This window comes from Tinamus guttatus, unplaced genomic scaffold (assembly GCF_059628265.1).
Source record: "Tinamus guttatus ecotype Peru unplaced genomic scaffold, ASM5962826v1 Tinamus_guttatus_pri_ptg001197l, whole genome shotgun sequence".
Classification (NCBI taxonomy): domain Eukaryota; kingdom Metazoa; phylum Chordata; class Aves; order Tinamiformes; family Tinamidae; genus Tinamus; species Tinamus guttatus.
Window position 1 is genome coordinate 1 of NW_028289731.1, and position 24221 is coordinate 24221.

Here is a 24221-nt window from a genome sequence, read left to right on the forward strand (position 1 = left end):
GCACGCGCCGCTAGGCCGCGTTGCCATGGCGACCGCGCCTGCGCGCGCCGCCCCCTCCCATTGGCCCGCGCGGCAGCCAATGGGGAGACCCGGCGGGGGCGGGGCTTGCCGCGCATGCGCCGCGCGCCGGCTATAGGATGAATGGGAGCGGGAGCTATAGGGGAACAAGCCCCGCCCACCGGCTGCTCCTATAGGAAGGGGGGCGGGGCCGGGCGGCGGCTCCGGGGACTCCGACGCCGGTGGTGGGGGAGACCCATAGGGGCTGCATCCTATAGGTGGAACCTATAGATCTATAAGGTGGCGGATACCTTATATACTCTATAGGGTATCAGCAGCGGGGAGGGGGGGATGAATCTCCTTTGGGGAGGGTCTAAATTCATCCTGCCCCCCTATAGCCGTCCATGGTGTTCACTATAGGGCCCTATACGGCGCCGCCCCCTATAGAATGTATACGCCCCCTGTGACGTCACGCTGCGGTTAGTCCAGTCTTTATTGTCCCCCGGGGGGGGAAGGGGAGGGGGTCGCGCCCCCCCCCCCGCCTTTTCCAGTCTCTCCCTTCATTTGGTCACAGTCTCTGCGGCCCCGCCCCCTGCTGGCCCCGCCCCCTGCTGGCCCCGCCCCTCGGCGGGGGGGGGTCGGGGCGGGGGGAGGGGTTTGGCAACACCGGGGGGGGGGATTTGGGGGTCCCCCCCCTTAAGGCAGCGTTTTGGGGGGGGGATCCCCCCCCTTGGGGATCAGGGTTAGTGTTGGGGGGGGGGGTCCCCAAAACCAGGGCTGACCCCCCCCCACAAAGGGGTTTTTTGACCCCCCCCCGCCCGGGTGCTGCGACCCCCCCAAAGGTGCTGGGACCCCCCCCTTATGGGAAGGGGCTCGTGGGGGGGGGGGGGGCTCTTAAAGTGCCAAGGGGGTTTTCTGGGGAGGGGGGGTGGTTTGGGGGGACCCCCCCCAGGTACCATTTGGGGGGGTCATTTTGGGGCGGGTACCATTATTGGGGGGCGTTTTGGACACGCCCCTTTGGGGGGGTCCATTTAGCGTCATTGGGGGGTCCCCCATGGGGGGGGTCATCTCCAGTTATGGGGGGGGCGGTTCCATCTCCATATAAGGGGCTCCATGGGGGGGCGGAGCCCCATTTGGGGGGGTCTCATCTGCATTTTGGGGGGTCACCTCCATATAAGGGAGTCCCATTTTAGGCTCATCTCCATATAAGGGCAGGGGCAGAGCCTTATTTTAGGGTTATCTCCATATAAGGGCAGGGGCAGAGCCCCCCTCTTAGGATTATCTCCATATAAGGGCAGGGGAAGCCCCCCCCCACCAGGTTATTTCCATATTAGGGCAGGAGCAGGCCCCTCCTTTAGGATTATCTCCATATAAGGGCAAAGGAAGCCCCCCCTTAGGGTTATCTCCATATAAGGGCAGGAGCTGGCCCCTCCTTTAGGATTATCTCCATATAAGGGCAGGGGAAGCCCCCCCCTTAGGGTTATCTCCATATAAGGGCAAGAGCTGGCCCCTCCTTTAGCGTTATCTCCATATAAGGACAGGGGTGGAGCCCCCTCTTTAGGTTATCTCCAAATAAGGGTGGGGAACCCCCCCCCTTTAGGGTGGGGAACCCCCCCCTTTAGGGTTATCTCCATATAAGGACAGGGGTGGAGCCCCCTCTTTAGGTTATCTCCAAATAAGGGTGGGGAACCCCCCCTTTAGGCTTATCTCCATATAAGGACAGGGGTGGAGCCCCCTCTTTAGGTTATCTCCAAATAAGGGCAGGGGAAGCCCCCCCGCCGGGTTATCTCCATATAAGGGCAGGGGTGGAGCCCCCTCTTTAGGTTATCTCCAAATAAGGGCAGGGGAAGCCCCCCCCGGGTTATCTCCATATAAGGGCAGGAGCAGGCCCCTCCTTTAGGGTTATCTCCAAATAAGGGTGTGGGCCGAGCCCCACTGAGGGGGCACCGCCATTGGGCACGGCCACGCCCCCCAACACCCCATATTTGGCCAAGGGAGGAGTGGCCTCTGCACGGGCCAGTGTGTGTGTGGGGGGGAGGCCTTAAAGGGCCGGCGTCCCCCGTTGTGGCGACCCCCGAAAAACGCTGAAAACCCCCCAAAATCGCTGCGCCCCCCCCCCCCAAATCGTGTCCTGGGCGTCACTCGATCTCCATGAGGAGGTCGTCGCCCTGCAGGCTCATGCCGGGCTGCACCAGGACGCGGGTGACGGTGCCGTCGCGCGGCGCCGTCACCACCGTCTCCAGCTTCATGGCGCTCAGGACGCAGAGGGGCTGGCCCTTGGTGACGGCCGTCCCCGCTGTCACCCGCACCTCGAGCACCTCCCCGGGCATGGGCGCCCCCACCTGCCCCCGGTGGCCCCGCTCCGCCTTGGGGTGCACCTTGAGGGCCTGGGGACATGGGGGGGGACGGGGTCACGGGGCGCCCCGGGGGACGGCCACGATGTCCCCAATGTCCCCCAATGTCCCCCCATGTCCCCAATGACCCTCATGTCCCTCATGTCCCCAATGTCCCTCATGTCGCCCATGTCCCTCCATGTCCCCCCATGTCCTCCCATGTCCCCCATGTCCCCAATGACCCTCCATGTCCCCAATGTCCCTCATGTCCCCCGGATTCCTGTCGCTGGTTCCCCCACGTCCCCAATGTCCCTCATGTCCCCACGTCCCCCATGACCCCGTGTCCCCCCACATCCCCACATTCCCCATGTCCCTGTGTCCCCCCATGCCCTCCCACGTCCCCATGTCTCTCCACATTCCCATGTCCCCCATGTCCCTGTGTCCCCCATGTCCCCGTGTCCTTCCATGTCCCCCATGGCCTCCCATGTCCTGTTGTCCCCCCACGTCCCCACATCCCCCCACGTCCCCCACATTCCCATGTCCCTCCACATCCCTGTGTCCCTCCATGTCCCCCTATGTCCCCCATATCCCCCCATGTCCCATGTCCCCACATCCCTCCACATCCCCCACGTCCCCCACATTCCATGTCCCCCCATGTCCCATGTCCCCACATCCCTCCACGTCCCCCACGTCCCCCACATTCCATGTCCCCCCATGTCCCCTCATGTCCCCACATCCCTCCACGTCCCTGTGTCCCCCCATGTCCCTCCATGTCCCCCGATGTCCCCCGTGTCCCCCCATGTCCCCACATCTCCCACGTCCCTGTGTCCCCCCCATATCCCCTCATGTCCCTCCGTGTCCCCGTGTACCCCCATGTCCCCCCATCCCCACGTTCCCCATGTCCCTGTGTCCCCGCATGTCCCCTGCGTCCCCCCATGTCCTCATGTCCCCGTGTCCCCCCGTGTCCCCCCGTGTCCCCCCCATGTCCCCCTATGCCCCCCCACATCCCCCACGCCCCCATGTCCCACTGTCCCCGCATCCGCGCACGTCCCCATGTCCCCCCATGTCCCCATGTCCCCACATCTCTCCATGTCCCCCACGTCCCCACATCCCCATGTCCCCCCATGTCCCCATGTCCCCTATGTCCCCTATGACCCCGCGTCCCGCCACGTCCCCATGCCTCCCCGTGTCCCATGTCCCCATGTCCCCCCATCCCCATGTCCCCTCATGTCCCCACGTCCCTGTGTCCCCCGTCCCCTGTGTCCCCCCATGCCCCCGTGTCCCCCCATGTCCCCTGTGTCCCCCCATGTTCCCCGTGTCTCCTCACACCCCTGTGTCCCCTCATGTCCCCATGTCCCCTCATGTCCCCCCATGTCCCCATGTCCCCACGTCCCTGTGTCCCCCCGTCCCCGTGTCCCCTCATGCCCCCCTGTCCCCCCTGTCCCCGTGTCCCCCCCCCGTCCCCATGTCCCCTCATGTCCCCCCTGTCCTCCCCTGTCCCCGTGTCCCCCCGTGTCCCCCCATGTCCCCCCCTGTCCCCCCACGTCCCCGTGTCCCCCCATGTCCCCCCATGTCCCCCCTGTCCTCCCCTGTCCCTGTGTCCCCCCGTGTCCCCCCATGTCCCCCCCTGTCCCCCCACGTCCCCGTGTCCCCCCATGTCCCCCCTGTCCCCCCATCCCCGTGTCCCCCCATGTCCCCCCATGTCCCCCCACGTCCCCCCACATCCCTGTGTCCCTGTGTCCCCCCCGTCCCCGTCCCCGTCCCCGTTCCCCCCCATGTCCCCCCGTCCCCCCCGTCCCCACCTTGGTGGCGTTGCTGTCCCTCACGAGGATGGAGCGCAGCTGCCCGTTGAGCTCGAAGAAAACCTCGCGCTGCCCCGCGGCGTCCACGTCCCCCAGCGCCAGCGCCTTGATGTGCAGGGTCTTCCCGCGCTCCAGCTCCACCTGCGGGGACGGGGACATTGTGAGGGGACAGGGACAGGGACAGCGTCAGGGATGGGGACAGGGATGGGGACACCGCGGGGACAGCGTCTTCCCGCGCTCCAGCTCCACCTGCGGGGACAGGGACAGGTTGGGGACACCGCGGGGACGGGGACAGGGTCAGGGGACAGGGACACTGTGAGGGGACGGGGACACTGTGAGGGGACAGGGACACCGTGGGGACAGGGACACCACGGGGACAGCGTCTTCCCGCGCTCCAGCTCCACCTGCGGGGACGGGGACAGGGACAGGGACACCATGAGGGAACAGGGACAGGGACACTGTGGGGACAGGGACAGCGTCAGGGATGGGGACACCATGAGGGGACAGGGACATTGTGAGGGGACAGGGACAGCATCAGGGATGGGGACAGGGTCAGGTGACAGGGACAGCGTCAGGGATGGGGATGGTGTCAGGGACGGGGACACCGCGGGGACAAGGACAACATCAGGGACGGGGACACCGCAGGGACAGGGACATCGCAAGGGGCAATGACACCGTCAGGGGACAGGGACACCACGTGGGGGACAAGGACACCGCAAGGGGGACAATGGTACCATGGGGGACAATGACACCGATTTTCCCCCAATTTCCCCCCATTTTTCCTGCAATTCCTGCCCGTTTCCCCCCAATTTCCCCCATTTCCCCCCAATTTCCCCCCGATTTCCCATTTCCCGTTTCCTCCTGATTTCCCCCGACTTCTCCCCAATTTCCCCCAATTTCCCCCTGATTCCCCCCGTTTTCGCACCCGTTTCCCCCCGTTCTCCCCCGTTTACCCCCATTTTCCCTCCCGTTTCCCCGTTTCCCTGTTTTCCCACCCGTTTCCCCCAATTTCCCAATTTCCCCATTTCCCCCCATTTCCCCTCGATTTCCCCCATTTCCCCTGTTTCCCCCCAATTTCCCTGTTTCCCCCTCATTTCCCCAATTTCCCTGATTTCCCCCCAATTTCCACCCATTTCCCTCCGTTTTCCCCCCATTTCCCTGTTTTCCCCCAATTTCCTCCTAATTTTCCCCAATTTCCCCCCGTTTCCCGCTGATTTCCCATTTCCCCCGTTTCCCCCCAATTTTCCTCCCAATTTCCCCCCGATTTCCCCCCAATTTCCCGATTTCCCCTCAATTCCCCCCGCTCCCCCCAATTTCCCCCATTTTCCCCCTGATTTTCCCCCAATTTCCCCCCGATTTCCCTGTTTTCCCACCTGTTTCCCCCCATTTTCCCATTTCCCCACGTTTTCCCCCATTTTCCCGCCCGTTTCGCCCGTTTTCCCCCCAATTCCCCCCCGTTATCCCCGTTTCCCGTGGTTTCCCCGTTTCCCGCTGTTTCCTGCCTGTTTCCCCCCGTTTTCCCCCCGTTTTCCCGCCCGTTTCCCCCCGTTCTCCCACCTGTTTTCCCACCCATTTCCCGCCCGTTTCCCCTCATTTTCCCGCCCGTTTTCCCCCATTTTCCCGCCTGTTTTCTCCCCCCGTTTCCCCCTGTTTTCCTGCACATTTCCCACCATTTCCGCCTGTTTTCGCCCGTTTCCCCCCGATTTCCCCCCAATTTCCCCCCCATTTTCCCACCCATTTCCTGCCCGTTTCCCCCCATTTCCCCCCGTTTCCCCCATTTTCCTGCCCGTTTCCTCCCATTTTCCCGCTCGTTTTCCCCCATTTCCCCTTTTTCCCTCCAATTTCCCCCTCATTTCCTCTGTTTTCCCCCCGTTTCCCCCTGTTTTCCCCCCATTCTGGTGGGAACCCAATTTCCCCCCATTTTCCCGCCCATTTCCCCCAATTTCCCCTGGTTTTCCCCCCGTTTCCTCCTGTTTTCCCCCGTTTCCCACCCAATGTCCCCCTGATTTCCCCCGTTTTCCCCCCATTTCTCCCTGATTTCCCCACGTTTTCCCCGATTTCCCCCAATTTCCCTTTTCCCCACCGGTTTCCCCCCGATTTCCCCCCATTTTCCCCCTGATTTCCCCCCAATTTCCCCCCTTTTCCCCCCCGTTTTCCCACCAGTTTCCCCCCGTTATCCCCCTGTTTCCCCGTTTTTCCCCCCGTTTCCCCGTTTCCCCGCCCATTTCCCCCCGTTTTCCCACCCATTTCCCCCCAATTTTCCCCCGTTTTCCCACCCATTTCCCGCCCGTTTTCCCCCCCGTTTCCCCTGGTTTTCCCTGTTTTCCCCCCCGTTTTCCCGCCCATTTCCCTGTTTTCCCCTCTGTTTTCCCCCTCATTTCCCCGTTTTCCCTCCCATTTCCCCCCCGTTTTCCCGCCCGTTTCCCCCGTTTCCCCTCCCATTTCCCCCCAATTTCCCCGTTTTCCCACCCATTTCCCCCCAATTTTCCCCCGTTTTCCCACCCATTTCCCCCCGTTTCCCCCCCCGTTTCCCCTGGTTTTCCCCGTTTTCCCCCCCATTTTCCCTCCCATTTCCCCCCGTTTTCCCGCCCGTTTCCCCCGTTTCCCCTCCCATTTCCCCCCAATTTCCCCCTGTTTTCCCACCCATTTCCCGCCCGTTTTCCCCCCCGTTTCCCCTGGTTTTCCCCATTTTCCCCCCTGTTTTCCCGCCCATTTCCCCCCGTTTTCCCACCCATTTCCCCCCAATTTTCCCCCGTTTTCCCACCCATTTCCTGCCCGTTTTCCCCCCCGTTTCCCCTGGTTTTCCCTGTTTTCCCCCCCGTTTTCCCGCCCATTTCCCCGTTTTCCCCCCCGTTTCCCCGTTTTCCCTCCCATTTCCCCCCATTTTCCCGCCCGTTTCCCCTGGTTTTCCCCATTTTCCCTCCCATTTCCCCCCAATTTCCCCCCGTTTTCCCCCCCGTTTTCCCCCCCATTTCCCCATTTTCCCTCCCATTTTCCCCCGTTTCCCTCCCATTTCGCCCCAATTTCCCCCCGTTTTCCCACCCATTTCCCCCCAATTTCCCCCCGTTTTCCCACCCATTTCCCCCCCGTTTCCCCCCCGTTTCCCATCGCACCTCGAACTCCTCCCCGAGCGCGGGTCCTTCCAGGAAGAGCCGCGTGTGCAGGACGTGGACGGGCCCGAAGGCGGCGCGGAAGCTGCGGAACTTCCCGTACACGTCCGGGTAGAGCGCGGCCGAGAGCAGCTCGTGCGGCGCCGGCGCCGCCCCGTCGCGCGCGGCCAAATCCCGGGAAAGCGCCGCGAAATCCAGGGGCGGGAGCGACGCGCCGGGGCGGCCGGACACGCGCGGGAGGTCCTTGAGCACCTGCGGCGGCATCGGCATCGTCACCGTCATCGTCATTGCCACCGTCAATGTCATTGTCACCGCCACTGTCATCGTCACCGTCATTGTCATCGTCACCGGCACTGTCACCGTCATCGTCATCGTCATTGTCGTCGCCACCGTCATCGTCACCGTCATTGTCATCGTCACCGACACTGTCACCGTCATCGTCATCGTCATTGTCGTCGTCACCGTCATTGTCATCGTCACCGGCATTGTCATCACCACCGTCATCGTCACCGTCAATGTCATCATCACCGTCATTGTCATCGTCACCGGCACTGTCACCGTCATTGTCATCGTCATTGTCATTGTCACCGTCATCGTCATTGTCATTGTCACCGTCACTGTCATAATTGTCACCGTAATTGTCACCGTCATTGTCATCGCCACCATCATCGTCACTGTCATCGTCACCGTCACCGTCATCGTCACGTCATTGTCGCCATCATTGTCACTGTCATTGTCATTGCCACCGTCAATGTCATTGTCACCGCCACTGTCATCGTCACCGTCATTGTCATCGTCACCGGCATTGTCACCGTCATTGTCACCGTCATTGTCACTGTCATTGTCATTGTCATCGTCACCGTCATTGTAATCGCCACCGTCATCGTCACCGTCATCGTCATTGCCACCGTCAATGTCATTGTCACCGCCACTGTCATCGTCACCGTCATTGTCATCGTCACCGGCATTGTCACCGTCATTGTCATCGTCATTGTCATTGTCACCGTCATCGTCATTGTCATTGTCACCGTCACTGTCATAATTGTCACCGTAATTGTCACCGTCATCGTCACGGTCACTGTCACCATCACTGTCATCGTCACCGTCACCGTCATCGTCACGTCATTGTCATTGTCACCATCATTGTCACTGTCATTGTCATTGCCACCGTCAATGTCATTGTCACCGCCACTGTCATCGTCATCGTCATCGTCATTGTCACCGTCATTGTCATCGTCACCGTCATTGTCATCGCCACCATCATCGTCATCGTCATTGTCACCGTAAATGTCATTGTCACCGCCACTGTCATCGTCACCGTCATTGTCATCGTCACCGTCATTGTCATCGCCACCATCATCGTCATCGTCATTGTCACCGTCATCGTCATTGTCATTGTCACCGTCACTGTCATAATTGTCACCGTAATTGTCACCGTCATCGTCACGGTCACTGTCACCATCACTGTCATCATCACCGTCATCGTCACGTCATTGTCATTGTCACCATCATTGTCACTGTCATTGTCATTGCCACCGTCAATGTCATTGTCACCGCCACTGTCATCGTCATTGTCATTGTCACCGTCATTGTCATCGCCACCATCATCGTCATTGTCACTGTCATCGTCATTGTCATTGTCACCGTCACTGTCATAATTGTCACCGTAATTGTCACCGTCATCGTCACGGTCACTGTCACCATCACTGTCATCATCACCGTCACCGTCATCGTCACGTCATTGTCATTGTCACCATCATTGTCACTGTCATTGTCATTGCCACCGTCAATGTCATTGTCACCGCCACTGTCATCGTCACCGTCATTGTCATCGTCACCGGCACTGTCACCGTCATTGTCATCGTCATTGTCATTGTCACCGTCATTGTCACCATCACCGTCATTGTCATCGTCACCATCATCGTCATTGTCACCCTCACTGTCATTGTCACTGTCACTGTCGCCATCACTGTCATAATTGTCAGTGTAATTGTCACCGTCATTGTCACCGTCACCATCACCATCATTGTGACCATCAGTGTCACTGTCATTGTCACCATCATTGTCACCATCCTTGTCATCATCACCGTCATTGTCACTGTAACCGTCATCGTCACCGTCATTGTCATCGTCACCATCATTATCACCATCATTGTTATTGTCACCGTCACTGTCATTGTCACCGTCATTGTCATCGTCACCATCACTGTCACCGTCATTGTCATTGTCATCGTCACCGTCATTGTCATCGTCACCGGCACTGTCACCATCATTGTCATTGTCACCATCATTGTCACTGTAACCGTCATCATCACCGTCATTGTCATTGTCACCGTCACTGTCATAATTGTCACCGTAATTGTCATCATAATTGTCACCGTCATCGTCACCATCATTGTCACTGCCACCGTCATCATCACCGTCATTGTCATCGTCACTGTCACTGTCACTGTCATTGTCACCATCATTGTCATCGTCACCATCACTGGCACTGTCATTGTCACCGTCACTGTCATCATCACCGGCAGTGTCACCATCATTGTCATTGTCACCCTGCCATTGTCTCTGTCATTGTCGCCATCACTGTCATAATTGTCCCCTCCCAGTGTATCCCAGTCTGTCCCAGTGCCTCCCAATGCCCTCCCAATCCATCCCAGCGCCTCCCAGTCTATCCCAGTCTACCCCAATCTCCTTCCCATCTATCCCAGTCTATCCCAGTGCTTCCCAATGCCCTTCCAATCCATCCCAGCGTCTCCCAGTCTATCCCAATCCCCTCCCAGTGTATCTCAATGTATCCCATTCTATCCCAGTGCCTCCCAGTCTATCCCAATCCCCTCCCAGCCTATCCCAGTCTATCCCAATCCCCTCCCAGAGCCTCCCAGTCTATCCCAATCCCCTCCCAGTGCATCCCAGTCTATCCCAGTGCCTCCCAATCCCCTTCCAATCCATCCCAGCCTATCCCAGTCTATCCCAATCCCCTCCCAGAGCCTCCCAGTCTATCCCAGTGCCTCCCAGTCCATCCCACTCCCCTCCCAGTCTATTCCAGTCTATCCCAATCCCTTCCCAGTGCCTCCCAGTCTATCCCAGTGCCTCCCAATGCCCTCCCAATCCATCCCAGCACCTCCCAGTCTATCCCAATCCCCTCCCAGTGCCTCCCAGTCTATCCCAGTGCCTCCCAGTCTATCCCAATCCCCTCCCAATCCATCCCAGTCTATCCCAATCCCCTCCCAGTGTATCCCAGTCTATCCCACTCCCCTCCCAGTCCATCCCAATCCCCTCCCAGTCTATCCCAGTCTATCCCAATCCCCTCCCAGCGCCTCCCGGCGCCCGGCGGCTCCGCACCCGGGAGCGGAAGGGCTCCGGGAAGCCTCCGGGCGGGACGCCGATGTGGCCCTGCAGGAATTCCACGACGGAGCGCGGGAAGGAGAGCTCGTCCGCCCGCTCCTCCACCTCGGCGCGGGAGAGCCCGTTCTGCACCATGAACTGCGCCAGGTCGCCCACCACCTTGGACGTCGGCGTCACCTGCGGCACCGGGAGCACCCGCTGTCACTCGCTGTCACCCGGTGGCACCCGGTGGCACCCATTGGAACCCGCTGTCACCCGCTGGCACCCACAGCACCCGCGGTTGTCCTGCAGTGACACTGTGGCACTTGGACATGCCCTATGGTGACACTGTGACACCAGGACATGCCCTATGGTGACACCCCAGTGTCACCGTGATACCCATGGCTGTGCTACAGTGACACTGTGACACCTGGACATGCCCTATGGTGACACCGTGACACCAGGGCATGCCCTATGGTGACACTGTGGCACTTGGACATGCCCTATGGTGACACCCCACTGTCACCATGACACACACAGTTGTGCTGCGGTGACGCTGTGACACCTGGACATGCCCTATGGTGACACCGTGACACCAGGACACTGTGGCACTTGGACATGCCCTATGGTGACACCCCAGTGTCACTGTGACACCCACGGTTGTGCTATGGTGACACTGTGACTCCTGGACACGGTCTATGAGGACACTGTGACACCCTGACATTTGGGCATGGTCAGTTGTGACACCTGGACATGCCTTATGGTGACACCCCAGTGTCACCGTGACACACACGGCTGTGCTATGGTGACACTGTGACTCCTGGACATGCCCTATAGTGACACCCCTGTGTCACTCAGTGTCACCAGGCCACACAGCACTCCCCCGTGGTGTCAACGTGCCACCACAAACGCCATCCCCATGGGGACCTGTCCCACAAGGACCATCCCCATGTCCCCCGTGTCCCCACCTTGATGACGTCCCCCAGGATCTTGTTGGCCTCCACATAGGCCTTCCTGACCTCCTTGAACTTGTGGGCCAGCCCCATGGGGACCACCCCAATGGGGACCATCCCAATGGGGACCATCCTCATAGGGACCATCCCAATGGGGACCATTCCAATGGGGACCCACCCCATGTCCCCTATGAGGTCCCCATGTCCCCACCTTGATGAGGTCCCCGAGGATCTTGTTGGCCTCCACGTAGGCCTTCTTGACCTCCTTGAACTTGTAGCCCAGCCCCATTGGGACCACCCCAACGGGGACCATCCCAATGGGGACCCACCCCATGTCCCTTATGAGGTCCCCGTGTCCCCACCTTGATGAGGTCCCCAAAAATGTGGCTGGCCTCCACGTAGGCCTTCTTGACCTCCTTGAACTTGTGGGCCAGCCTCATTGGGACCACCCCAATGGGGACCATCCTTATGGGGAATATTCCAATGGGGACCCTCTCCATGTCCTCTATGAGGTCCCCATGTCCCCACCTTGATGAGGTCCCCGAGGATCTTGTTGGCCTCCACGTAGGCCTTCTTGACCTCCTTGAACTTGTGGCCCAGCCCCATGGGGACCACCCCAATGGGGACCATCCCAATGGGGACCATCCCCATAGGGACCATCCCAATGGGGACCCTTCCCATGTCCCCTATGAGGTCTCCATGTCCCCACCTTGATGAGGTCCCCGAGGATCTTGTTGGCCTCCACGTAGGCCTTCTTGACCTCCTTGAATTGTGGCCCAGCCCCATGGGGACCACCCCAATGGGGACCATCCCAATGGGGACCATCCCCATAGGGACCATCCCAATGGGGACCCTTCCCATGTCCCCTATGAGGTCTCCATGTCCCCACCTTGATGAGGTCCCCCAGGATCTTGTTGGCCTCCACGTAGGCCTTCTTGACCTCCTTGAACTTGTGGGCCATCCCAATGGGTACCATCTCAATAGGGACCATCCCAATGGGGATCGTCCTCATAGGGATCATCCCAATGGGGACCCTCCCCATGTCCCCTATGAGGTCCCCATGTCCCCACCTTGATGAGGTCCCCCAGGATCTTGTTGGCCTCCACGTAGGCCTTCTTGACCTCCTTGAACTTGTGGCCCAGCCCCATGGGGACCACCCCAATGGGGACCATCCCAATGGGGACCATCCCAATGGGGACCATCTCAATGGGGACCCTCCCCATGTCCCCTATGAGGTCCCCATGTCCCCACCTTGATGAGGTCCCCCAGGATCTTGTTGGCCTCCACGTAGGCCTTCTTGACCTCCTTGAACTTGTGGCCCAGCCCCATGCTGTGGGCCTGGAAGTGCAGGTTCGTGTACTGGCCGCCGGGGATCTCGTTCTCGTAGACGTCGGCGTTGCCCGACTTCATGGTGGCCGTGCAGTCGAAGGGCGCGTAGAGCCCGCGCGCCGCCTCCCAGTACTCGCTGTACTCGAAGACGCGCTCCAGCGCGATCCCTGCCGGAATATTGGGAATGTCGGGAACGTGGAGGGCGAGAGGGACACGGGGAGCGGGGGGGACACAGGGAATGTGGGGACGGGCAATGGGAGGACCATGGGGAACATGGGGATGGGCAACAGGATGGCCATGGGATCCATTGGGAACATGAGGAACAGGAGGACCATGGAGATGAGGGCCACGGGGACCATGGGGACCATGGAGATGGGCACCATGAGGACCATGGGGACCATGGGGAACATGGGGACATGGGGAACATGGAGGGGTGGGCACCATAAGGATCATGGGGAACATGGGGATGGGCAGCAGGATGGCCATGGGATCCATTGGGAACATGAGGAACAGGAGGACCATGGAGATGAGGGCCACGGGGACCATGGGGACCATGGAGATGGGCACCATGAGGACCATGGGGCCATGGGGAACATGGGGACATGGGGAACATGGAGATGGGCACCATAAGGATCATGGGGAACATGGGGATGGGCAGCAGGATGGCCATGGGGTCCATTAGGAACATGAGGAACAGGAGGACCATGGAGATGAGGGCCACGGGGACCATGGGGAACATAGGGAACATGGAGATGGGCACCATGAGGACCATGGGGAACATGGGTACCATGGGGATCATGGGGAACATGGAGATGGGCACCATAAGGATCATGGGGAACATGGGGATGGGCAGCAGGATGGCCACGGGATCCATTGGGAACATGAGGAACAGGAGGACCATAGAGATGAGGCCCACGGGGACCATGGGGATCATGGAGATGGGCACCACGAGGACCATGGGGACCATGGCGAACATGGGGATGGGCAGTAGGATGGCCATGGGGTCCATTGGGAACATAAGGAACAGGAGGACCATGGAGATGAGGGCCACGGGGACCGTGGGGAACATAGGGAACATGGAGATGGGCACCACGAGGACCAAGGGGACCACAAGCACCATGAAGACGGGCACCATGAAGACCATGGAGGTGATAACCATGAGGAACATGGGGACAGGGAACATGGGGACCATGAAGACCATGAAGACGGGGATCATGGGGAACATGTGGACGAGGACCATAGGGACCATGGAGACCACAAGTACCATGAAGATGGGCACCATGAAGACCATGGAGATGATAACCATGAGGAACATGGGGATAGGGAACATGGGGACCATGAAGACCATGAAGACGGCGATCATGGGGACCATATGGACGACGACCATAGGGACCATGGGGACCACAAGGACCATGAAGATGGGCACCATGAAGACCATGGAGATGATAACCATGAGGAACATGGCGATAGGGAACATGGGGACCATGAAGACCATGAAGACGGGGATCATGGGGACCACATGGACGAGGACCATAGGGACCATGGGGACCACAAGGACCATGAAGATGGGCACCATGGGGATAGGGACCATGGGGACCACAAGGACCATGGAGATGGGCACCATGAAGACCATGGAGATGATAACCATGAGAAGCATGGGGATAGGGAACATGGGGACCATGAAGACCATGAAGACGGGGATCATGGGGACAATATGGACAAGGACCATAGGGACCATGGGAACCACAAGTACCATGAAGATGGGCACCATGGGGATAGGGACCATGAAGACCACAAGGACCATGAAGATGGGCACCATGAAGACCATGGAGGTGATAACCATGAGGAACATGGGGAGAGGGAACATGGGGACCATGGGGACCATGAAGACGGGGATCATGGGGACAATATGGACAAGGACCATAGGGACCATGGGAACCACAAGTACCATGAAGATGGGCACCATGGGGATAGGGACCATGAAGACCACAAGGACCATGAAGATGGGCACCATGAAGACCATGGAGGTGATAACCATGAGGAACACGGGAACCATGGGGACCATGAAGACCATGAAGATGGGGATCATGGGGACCATATGGACGAGGACCATAGGGACCATGGGGACCACAAGGACCATGAAGATGGGCACCATGAAGACCATGGAGAAGATAACCATGAGGAACATGGGGATAGGGAACATGGGGACCATGAAGACGGCGATCATGGGGACCATATGGACGAGGACCATAGGGACCATGGGGACCACAAGTACGAAGGTGACAATGAAGCCATTGCCCCCCGGGGGACACTCACCGGTGTCCAGGGGGGTGCCGCGCGCGCAGGCCACCACGGCGCCCATGCTGGGCTGCGAGGTCATGCCGGCCATGGAGTCGACGGCCACGTCCACCACGTCGGCGCCGGCGGCGGCGGCCGCCAGCATGGCGGCCACGGCGGCGCCCGCCGTGTCGTGGCTGTGCACGTGCAGCGGGACGTCCGGGAAGCGCTCGCGCAGGGCGCCCACCAGCAGCGTCGCCGACGCCGGCGTCAGCAGCCCCGCCATGTCCTGTGGGGGACATGGGGACGTCGGGGACGTCAGGAAGGTCTTGGGGACATTGGAGATGTTGGGAGGATCATTGGGGACGTTGGGAAGGTCTTGGGGATGTTGAGAGGGTCATTGGGGATGTTGAGAGAGTCTTGGGGATGTTGGAGATGTTGGGAGGTCGTTGGGGACGTTGGGAGGGTCTTGGGGATGTTGGGAGGGTCTTGAGGATGTCAGGAAGGTCTTGGGGTCATCGGGGGTGTTGGGAGGGTCTTGGGGACGTTGGAGATGTTGGGAGGGTCATTGGGGATGTTGGGAGGGTCATTGGGGATGTTGGGAGGGTCTTGGGTTCATGGGGACGTTGGGAAGGTCTTGGGGATGCTGGGAGGGTCATTTGGGATGTTGGGGATGTTGGGAGGGTCATTGGGGATGTTGGGAGGGTCTTGGGGATGTTGAGAGGGTCATTGGGGATGTTGGGAGGGTCTTGGGGATGTCAGGAAGGTCTTCGGGTCATTGGGGATGTTGGGAGGGTCTTGGGGATGTTGGGAGGGTCTTGGGGACGTCAGGAAGGTCTTGGGGTCATTGGGGATGTTGGGAGGATCATTGGAGATGTTGGGAGGGTCATTGGGGATGTTGGGAGGTCTTGGGGACGTTGGAGATGTTGGGAGGATCATTGGGGATGTTGGGAGAGTCTTGGGGATGTTGGGAGGGTCATTGGGGATGTTGGGAGGGTTTTGGGGTCATTGGGGATGTTTGGAGGGTATTTGGGATGTTGGGAGGGTCTTGGGGACATTGGAGATGTTGGGAGGATCATTGGGGACGTTGGGAAGGTCTTGGGGATGTTGAGAGGGTCATTGGGCATGTTGAGAGAGTCTTGGGGATGTTGGAGATGTTGGGAGGTCATTGGGGACGTTGGGAGGGTCTTGGGGATGTTGGGAGGGTCTTGAGGATGTCAGGAAGGTCTTGGGGTCATCGGGGGTGTTGGGAGGGTCTTGGGGACGTTGGAGATGTTGGGAGGTCGTTGGGGACATTGGGAGGGTCTTGGGGATGTTGGGAGGGTCTTGAGGATGTCAGGAAGTTCTTGGGGTCATCGGGGGTGTTGGGAGGGTCTTGGGGACGTTGGAGATGTTGGGAGAGTCTTGGGGACGTCAGGAAGGTCTTGGGGTCATTGGGGATGTTGGGAGGATCATTGGAGATGTTGGGAGGGTCATTGGGGATGTTGGGAGGTCTTGGGGACGTTGGAGATGTTGGGAGGATCACTGGGGATGTTGGGAGGGTCTTGGGGATGTTGGGAGGGTCATTGGGGATGTTGGGAGGGTCTTAGGGTCATTGAGGATGTTGGGAGGATCGTTGGGGATGTTGGGAGGGTCTTGGGGTCATGGGGATGTTTGGAGGGTATTGGGGATGTTGGGAGGGTCTTGGGGACGTTGGAGATGTTGGGAGGGTCACTGGGGATGTTGGGAGGGTCTTGGGGTCATTGGGGATGTTGGGAGGGTCTTGGGGGTGTTGGGGATCTTGGGAGGGTCTTGGGGACGTCAGGAAGGTCTTGGGGTCATTGGGGATGCTGGGAGGGTCTTGGGGATGTTGAGAGGGTCTTGGGGATGTTGGGGATGTTGGAAGGGGCGTGAGGATGTTGGGAGGGTCCTGAGGACATTGGGGACGTCAGGAGGGTCTTGGGGACATCAGGAGGGTCTTGGGGACATTGGGGACATTGGGACTTGGGGACATTGGGGACATTGGGAGAGTCTTGGGCTCTTTGGGACGGTCTTGGGGACATTGGGGGATGTTGGGGACAGCGGGAGGTCTTGGGGGGGAGTTCTTGGGTCTATACCCCCCTATACCTCCCTATACCCCCCTATATCCCCTATACCTTAATGCAGAGCACGTGGGCGCCGGCGGCCACCAGCTCCTGGGCCAGGCCCAGGTAGTAGTCGAGGCCGTAGCGGGAGCGGCCGGAGGCGCCGCTGGCCTTGGTGGCCTCGGTGGCCGCCACGTCCCCCGTGTAGGACATGGCGGCCTCGACGACGCCGCCCGCGCGCCCGGCCGCCTCCAGCCCCACGCGCAGGCTGGGCACGTAGTTGAGCGCGTCGAAGACGCGGAAGATGTCCATGCCGGCGGCCACCGCCTCCTCGCAGAACCTGGGGACATCGGGGACGTCACGGGGACGTTGGGGACGTCGGGGGGATACCGGGGATATGCGACTCAATGGGGTTATTTGGGTTATGGGGACATGGTGGGGACATGGGGACATGGTGGGGACATGGGGACACGTCCATGCCGGCGGCCACCGCCTCCTCGCAGAACCTGGGGACATCGGGGACGTCACGGGGACGTTGGGGACATCGGGGGGATATCGGGGATATGCGACTCAATGGGGTTATTTGGGTTACGGGGACATGGTGGGGACATGGGGACACGTCCATGCCGGTGGCCACCACCTCCTCGCAGAACCTGGGGACATCGGGGACGTCACGGGGACGTTGGGGACATCGGGGGGATATCGGGGATATGCGACTCAATGGGGTTATTTGGGTTACGGGGACATGGTGGGGACATGGGGACATGGTAGGGACATGGGGACACGTCCATGCCGGCGGCCACCGCCTCCTCGCAGAACCTGGGGACATCGGGGACGTCACGGGGACGTTAGGGACATCGGGGGGATACCGGGGATACGCGACTCAATGGGGTTATTTGGGTTATGGGGACATGGTGGGGACATGGGGACACGTCCATGCCGGCGGCCACCGCCTCCTCGCAGAACCTGGGGACATCGGGGACGTCACGGGGACGTTGGGGACATCGGGGGGATACCGGGGATATGCGACTCAATGGGGTTATTTGGGTTATGGGGACATGGTGGGGACATGGGGACACGTCCATGGGGACATGGGGACACGTCCATGCCGGCGGCCACCGCCTCCTCGCAGAACCTGGGGACATCAGGGACATCACGGGGACGTTGGGGACGTCGGGGGGATACCGGGGATATGCGACTCAATGGGGTTATTTGGGTTATGGGGACACGGTGGGGACATGGGGACATGGTGGGGACATGGGGACACGTCCATGGGGACATGGGGACACGTCCATGCCGGCGGCCATCGCCTCCTCGCAGAACCTGGGGACATCGGGGACGTCACGGGGACGTTGGGGACGTCGGGGGGATACCGGGGATACGCGACTCAATGGGGTTATTTGGGTTATGGGGACATGGTGGGGATATGGGGACATGGTGGGGACATGGGGACACGTCCATGCCGGCGGCCACCGCCTCCTCGCAGAACCTGGGGACATCGGGGACGTCACGGGGACGTTGGGGACGTTGGGGGGATACCGGGGATATGCGACTCAATGGGGTTATTTGGGGACATGGGGACATGCTGGGGACATGGGGACACCACGGGGACATTGAGGACAGCGAGGGGATACTGGGGACAGGCAACTCAATGGGGTTGTGGGGGTTATGGGAGTCCCCGTGTCCCCATAGTGTCCCCAACGTCCCCAATATCCCCAATGTCCCCATGCCCCCCGTGTCCCCAATGTCCCCATGTCCCCACTTGTAGACCACGTTGTCGGGGTACTTGGCGTAGCCCACAGTGTTGGCCCCGATGTCCCCCATGTCCCCCATGTCCCCATGTGCCCACTTGTAGACCATGTTGTTGGGGTAGTTGGTGTAGCCCACGGCGTTGGCCCTGATGTCCCCAATGTCCCCAATGTCCCCATGTCCCCACAATGTCCCCATGTCCCCACAATGTCCCCAATGTCCCCACAATGTCCCCACTTGTAGACCACGTTGTCGGGGTAGTTGGTGTAGCCCACGGCGTTGGCCCCGATGTCCCCAGTGTCCCCGTGTCCCTGATGTCCCTAATGTCCCCCATGTCCCCAATGTCCCCCCAGTGTCCCCATGTCCCTGATGTCCCCCATGTCCCCACAGTGTCCCCATGTCCCCACAATGTCCCCACAATAGTGTCCCCATGTCCCCACAATGTCCCCATTGTCCCCACTTGTAGACCACGTTGTCGGGGTAGTTGGTGTAGCCCACGGCATTGGCCCCGATGTCCCCCATGTCCCCAATGTCCCCATGTCCCCACAATGTCCCCATGTCCCCACAATGTCCCCAATGTCCCCACAATGTCCCCACTTGTAGACCACGTTGTCGGGGTAGTTGTTGTAGCCCAAGGCGTTTGCCCCCATGTCCCCAATGTCCCCATGTCCCCCATGTCCCCACAATGTCCCCATGTCCCCAATGTCCCCATGTCCCCCATGTCCCCGCAGTGTCCCCCATGTCCCCCAATGTCCCCATGTCCCCAATGTCCCCACAATGTCCCCACTTGTAGACCACGTTGTCGGGGTAGTTGGTGTAGCCCACGGCATTGGCCCCAATGTCCCAAATGTCCCCAATATCCCCATGTCCCCCATGTCCCCATGCCCCCAATGTCCCCATGTCCCCAATGTCCCCACAGTGTCCCCATGTCCCCACAATGTCCCCAATGTCCCCACAATGTCCCCACTTGTAGACCACGTTGTCGGGGTAGTTGGTGTAGCCCACGGCGTTGGCCCCCATGTCCCCAATGTCCCCAATATCCCCATGTCCCCGCAGTGTCCCCCATGTCCCCCAGTGTCTCCATGTCCCCATGTCCCCACAATGTCCCCACTTGTAGACCACGTTGTTGGGGTAGTTGGTGTAGCCCACGGCATTGGCCCCCATGTCCCCAATGTCCCCATGTCCCCCATGTCCCCAATGTGCCCATGTCCCCCAATGTCCCCATGTCCCCCATGTCCCCACAATGTCCCCACTTGTAGACCACGTTGTCGGGGTAGTTGGTGTAGCCCACGGCGTTGGCCCCGATGTCCCCAATGTCCCCAATATCCCCAATGTCCCTGTGTCCCCAATGTCCCCACAGTCCACAATGTCCCCATTGTCCCCACTTGTAGACCACGTTGTCGGGGTAGTTGGTGTAGCCCACGGCGTTGGCCCCGATATCCCCCATGTCCCCACAATGTCCCTATGTCCCCAATGTCCCCATGTCCCCATGTCCCCAATGTCCCCATGTCCCCCATGTCCTGAATGTCCCCAATATCCCCATGTCCCCCATGTCCCCACAGTGTCCCCAATGTCCCCACAATGTTCCCATTGTCCCCACTTGTAGACCACGTCGGGGTAGTTGGTGTAGCCCACGGCGTTGGCCCCCATGTCCCCAATGTCCCCAATGTCCCCAATATCCCCATGTCCCCCATGTCCCCATGTCCCCGCAGTATCCCCATGTCCCCCATGTCCCCAATGTCCCCAATGTCCCCATGTCCCCACAATGTCCCCATGTCCCCAATGTCCCCATGTCCCCCATGTCCCCACAGTGTCCTCATGTCCCCACAATGTCCCCAGTGTCCCCACAATGTCCCCACTTGTAGACCACGTTGTCGGGGTAGTTGGTGTAGCCCACGGCGTTGGCCCCCATGTCCCCCATGTCCCCCATGTCCCCATGTCCCCGTGTCCCCAATGTCCCCATGCCCTCCATCCCCCCCAATGTCCCCATGTCCCCCGTGTCCCCAATGTCCCCACAATGTCCCCACTTGTGGACCACGTTGTCGGGGTAGTTGGTGTAGCCCACGGCGTTGGCCCCCATGTCCGCAATGTCCCCAATATCCCCATGTCCCCCATGTCCCCACAATGTCCACATGTCCCCAATGTCCCCATGTCCCCCATGTCCCCGCAGTGTCCCCCATGTCCCCAATATCCCCATGTCCCCAATGTCCCCATGTCCCCCATGTCCCCAATGTCCCCACAATGTCCCCACTTGTGGACCACGTTGTCGGGGTAGTTGGTGTAGCCCACGGCGTTGGCCCCCATGTCCCCAATGTCCCCAATATCCCCATGTCCCCAATGTCCCCATGTCCCCCATGTCCCCAATGTGCCCATGTCCCCCATGTCCCCGCAGTGTCCCCAATGTCCCCACAATGTCCCCACTTGTAGACCACGTTGTCGGGGTAGTTGGTGTAGCCCACGGCGTTGGCCCCCATGTCCCCAATGTCCCCATGTTCCCACAGTGTCCCCATGTCCCCACAATGTCCCCAATGTCCCCATTGTCCCCACTTGTAGACCACGTTGTCGGGGTAGTTGGTGTAGCCCACGGCGTTGGCCCCGATATCCCCCATGTCCCCACAATGTCCCTATGTCCCCAATGTCCCCATGTCCCCAATGTCCCCATGTCCCCCATGTCCCCGCAGTGTCCCCCATGTCCCCGCAGTGTCCCCAATGTCCCCATTGTCCCCACTTGTAGACCACGTTGTCGGGGTAGTTGGTGTAGCCCACGGCCTTGGCCCCCATGTCCCCCATGTCCCCCATGTCCCCATGTCCCCGTGTCCCCAATGTCCCCAATGTCCCCATGCCCTCCATCCCCCCCAATGTCCCCATGTCCCCCATGTCCCCACAATGTCCCCATGTCCCCAATATCCCCATGTCCCCCATGTCCCCAATGTCCCCATGTCCCCAATGTCCCCAATGTCCCCAATGTCCCCATTGTCCCCACTTGTAGACCACGTTGTCGGGGTAGTTGGTGTAGCCCACGGCGTTGGCCCCGCGCAGCAGCATCTGGAAGGGGACGTTGGGGACCAGCTGGCGCAGGACGCGCAGCCGCTCCCAGGGACACTCGTGCAGGAAGCGCATGGCGACGTCGAAGGTGGCACCTGGGGGCGGGACACGGCCATGGCCCCGCCTCTCCTGCCGAGGCCACGCCCCCCCGGGGGGGGGGGCGGCGGACACGCCCACAGGCCCCGCCCCAATGGCTCCCCGCTGCAAGCTCCGCCCCTTCTTGTGCAAGCCCCACCCCCTCCTGCAAGCCCCGCCCCTTGTGGAAGCCCCGCCCCTTGCACAGACCCCAGGGAGCCTCCCTCCTCGTGCAAGCCCCACCCACTCTTGCAAGCCCCGCCCCTACTTGTGCAAACCCCACTCCTCGTGCAAGCCACACCCCTCGTGCAAGCCCCGCCCCCCCTCGGGCAAGCCCCGCCCCCCTTGCGCTCACTGCCCCAGTTCTCGATGCTGTAGAGCCCGGGGAAGGTCTGCAAGCCCCGCCCCCTTGCACAAGCCCCGCCCCTGCCGCAAGCCCCGCCCTCTGGCAACCCCCCAACCCCCTTGCAACCTCCAACCCCCTCCTGTGCAAGTCCCGCCCCCTGGTGCAAGCCCCGCCCCCAGTGCACCCCCACCCCCGTGCAAGTCCCGCCCCCTTGTGCAAGTCCCGCCCCCCGGTGCCCGCTCACCGCCCTGGTTCTCGATGCTGTAGAGCCCAGGGAACACATGCAAGCCCCGCCCCCGTGAAAGCCCCGCCCCCATGCAAACCCCGCCCCATGCAAACCCCGCCCCTTCGTGCAAGCCCCGCCCCCGACATGCACTCACCGCCCCAGTTCTCGATGCTGTAGAGCCCCGGGAACGCGTGCAAGCCCCTCCCACATGGAAAGCCCCTCCCTCGTGCAAACCCCGCCCCGTGCAAACCCCGCCCCTTCGTGCAAGCCCCGCCCCCCGCGCGCACTCACCGCCCCAGTTCTCGATGCTGTAGAGCCCCGGGAACGCGTGCAAGCCCCGCCCCCGTGCAAGCCCCGCCCCCATGCAAACCCCGCCCCCGTGCAAACCCCGCCCCATGCAAACCCCGGCCCCGTGCAAGCCCCGCCTCCCCCGTGCACACTCACCACCCCAGTTCTCGATGCGGTAGAGCCCGGGGAACGCGTGCAAGCCCCTCCCACACGGAAAGCCCCGCCCCACGCAAACCCCGCCCCCTCGTGCAAGCCCCGCCCCCGGCATGCACTCACCACCCCAGTTCTCGATGCTGTAGAGCCCGGGAACGCGTGCAAGCCCCGCCCCCGTGCAAACCCCGCCCCCATGCAAACCCGCCCCCCCGTGCAAGCCCCGCCCCCCCGCGCACACTCACCGCCCCAGTTCTCGATGCTGTAGAGCCCCGGGAACGCGTGCAAGCCCCGCCCCCGTGCAAGCCCCTCCCACGTGCAAACCCCGCCCCATGCAAACCCCGCCCCCTCGTTCAAGCCCCGCCCCCGGCATGCACTCACCGCCCCAGTTCTCGATGCTGTAGAGCCCGGGGAACGCATGCAAGCCCCTCCCACACGGAAAGCCCCTCCCTCGTGCAAACTCCGCCCCCTCGTGCAAGCCCCGCCCCTGCGCACACTCACCGCCCCCCCGCGCACACTCACCGCCCCAGTTCTCGATGCTGTAGAGCCCGGGGAACGCGTGCAAGCCCCTCCCCCGTGCAAACCCCGCCCCCTCGTGCAACCCTCCCCGTGCAAGCCCCGCCCCCGTGCAAGCCCCGCCCCCGGCGCGCACTCACCGCCCCAGTTCTCGATGCGGTAGAGCCCGGGGAACGCGTGCAAACCCCGCCCTCATGCAAGCCCCGCCCCCGTGCAAACCTCGCCCCACGCAAACCCCGCCCCCGTGCAAACCCCGCCCCATGCAAGCGCCGCCCCCGTGCAAGCCCCGCCCCCGCGCAAGCCCCGCCCCCGTGCACACTCACCGCCCCAGTTCTCGATGCTGTAGAGCCCCGGGAAGGCGTGCGCCACGAAGGGCGCCGCGCGCGCCAGGTCCCGCGTGCGCACGCGCGTGGCCAGCAGCGACTGGTGGGCGTCGCGGAACGTGGTGTCCGTGAGCAGCAGCCCCCGGCGCGCGCGCACGGCCCGCGCGAACCCGGCGGGGCCCTCGCGCTGCAGCACCTGCCGCAGCCCCTCGGGGGGGGAGCCTGCGCGGGGGACACGCGCGTCACGCGGGGCGGGGGCACGCGCGCGATGCGAGTGTGCAATGTCCCCGTGCGTGCGTTGCAAGTGTGCAATGT

At 61.3% G+C, this 24221-nt stretch overlaps 1 protein-coding gene across 1 annotated transcript in view; it reads right to left on the minus strand.

The window, feature by feature from the left end:
* Nucleotides 1-2132: 2132 nt before the first annotated feature.
* The window catches only part of PC (pyruvate carboxylase), a 54362-nt gene continuing 32273 nt past the window's right edge, over nucleotides 2133-24221 (minus strand). Inside the window, exons 11-19 of the mRNA XM_088538807.1 lie at nucleotides 23907-24128; nucleotides 21921-22077; nucleotides 17261-17528; nucleotides 15165-15414; nucleotides 12771-13015; nucleotides 10585-10764; nucleotides 7246-7494; nucleotides 4133-4273; nucleotides 2133-2384 (exon numbers count right to left, since the gene is read on the minus strand). Coding sequence (XP_088394933.1) covers nucleotides 2136-2384; nucleotides 4133-4273; nucleotides 7246-7494; nucleotides 10585-10764; nucleotides 12771-13015; nucleotides 15165-15414; nucleotides 17261-17528; nucleotides 21921-22077; nucleotides 23907-24128 — 1961 coding nt within the window. The 3' untranslated portion in view covers nucleotides 2133-2135. The remainder of the gene's footprint in view (nucleotides 2385-4132; nucleotides 4274-7245; nucleotides 7495-10584; nucleotides 10765-12770; nucleotides 13016-15164; nucleotides 15415-17260; nucleotides 17529-21920; nucleotides 22078-23906; nucleotides 24129-24221) is intronic.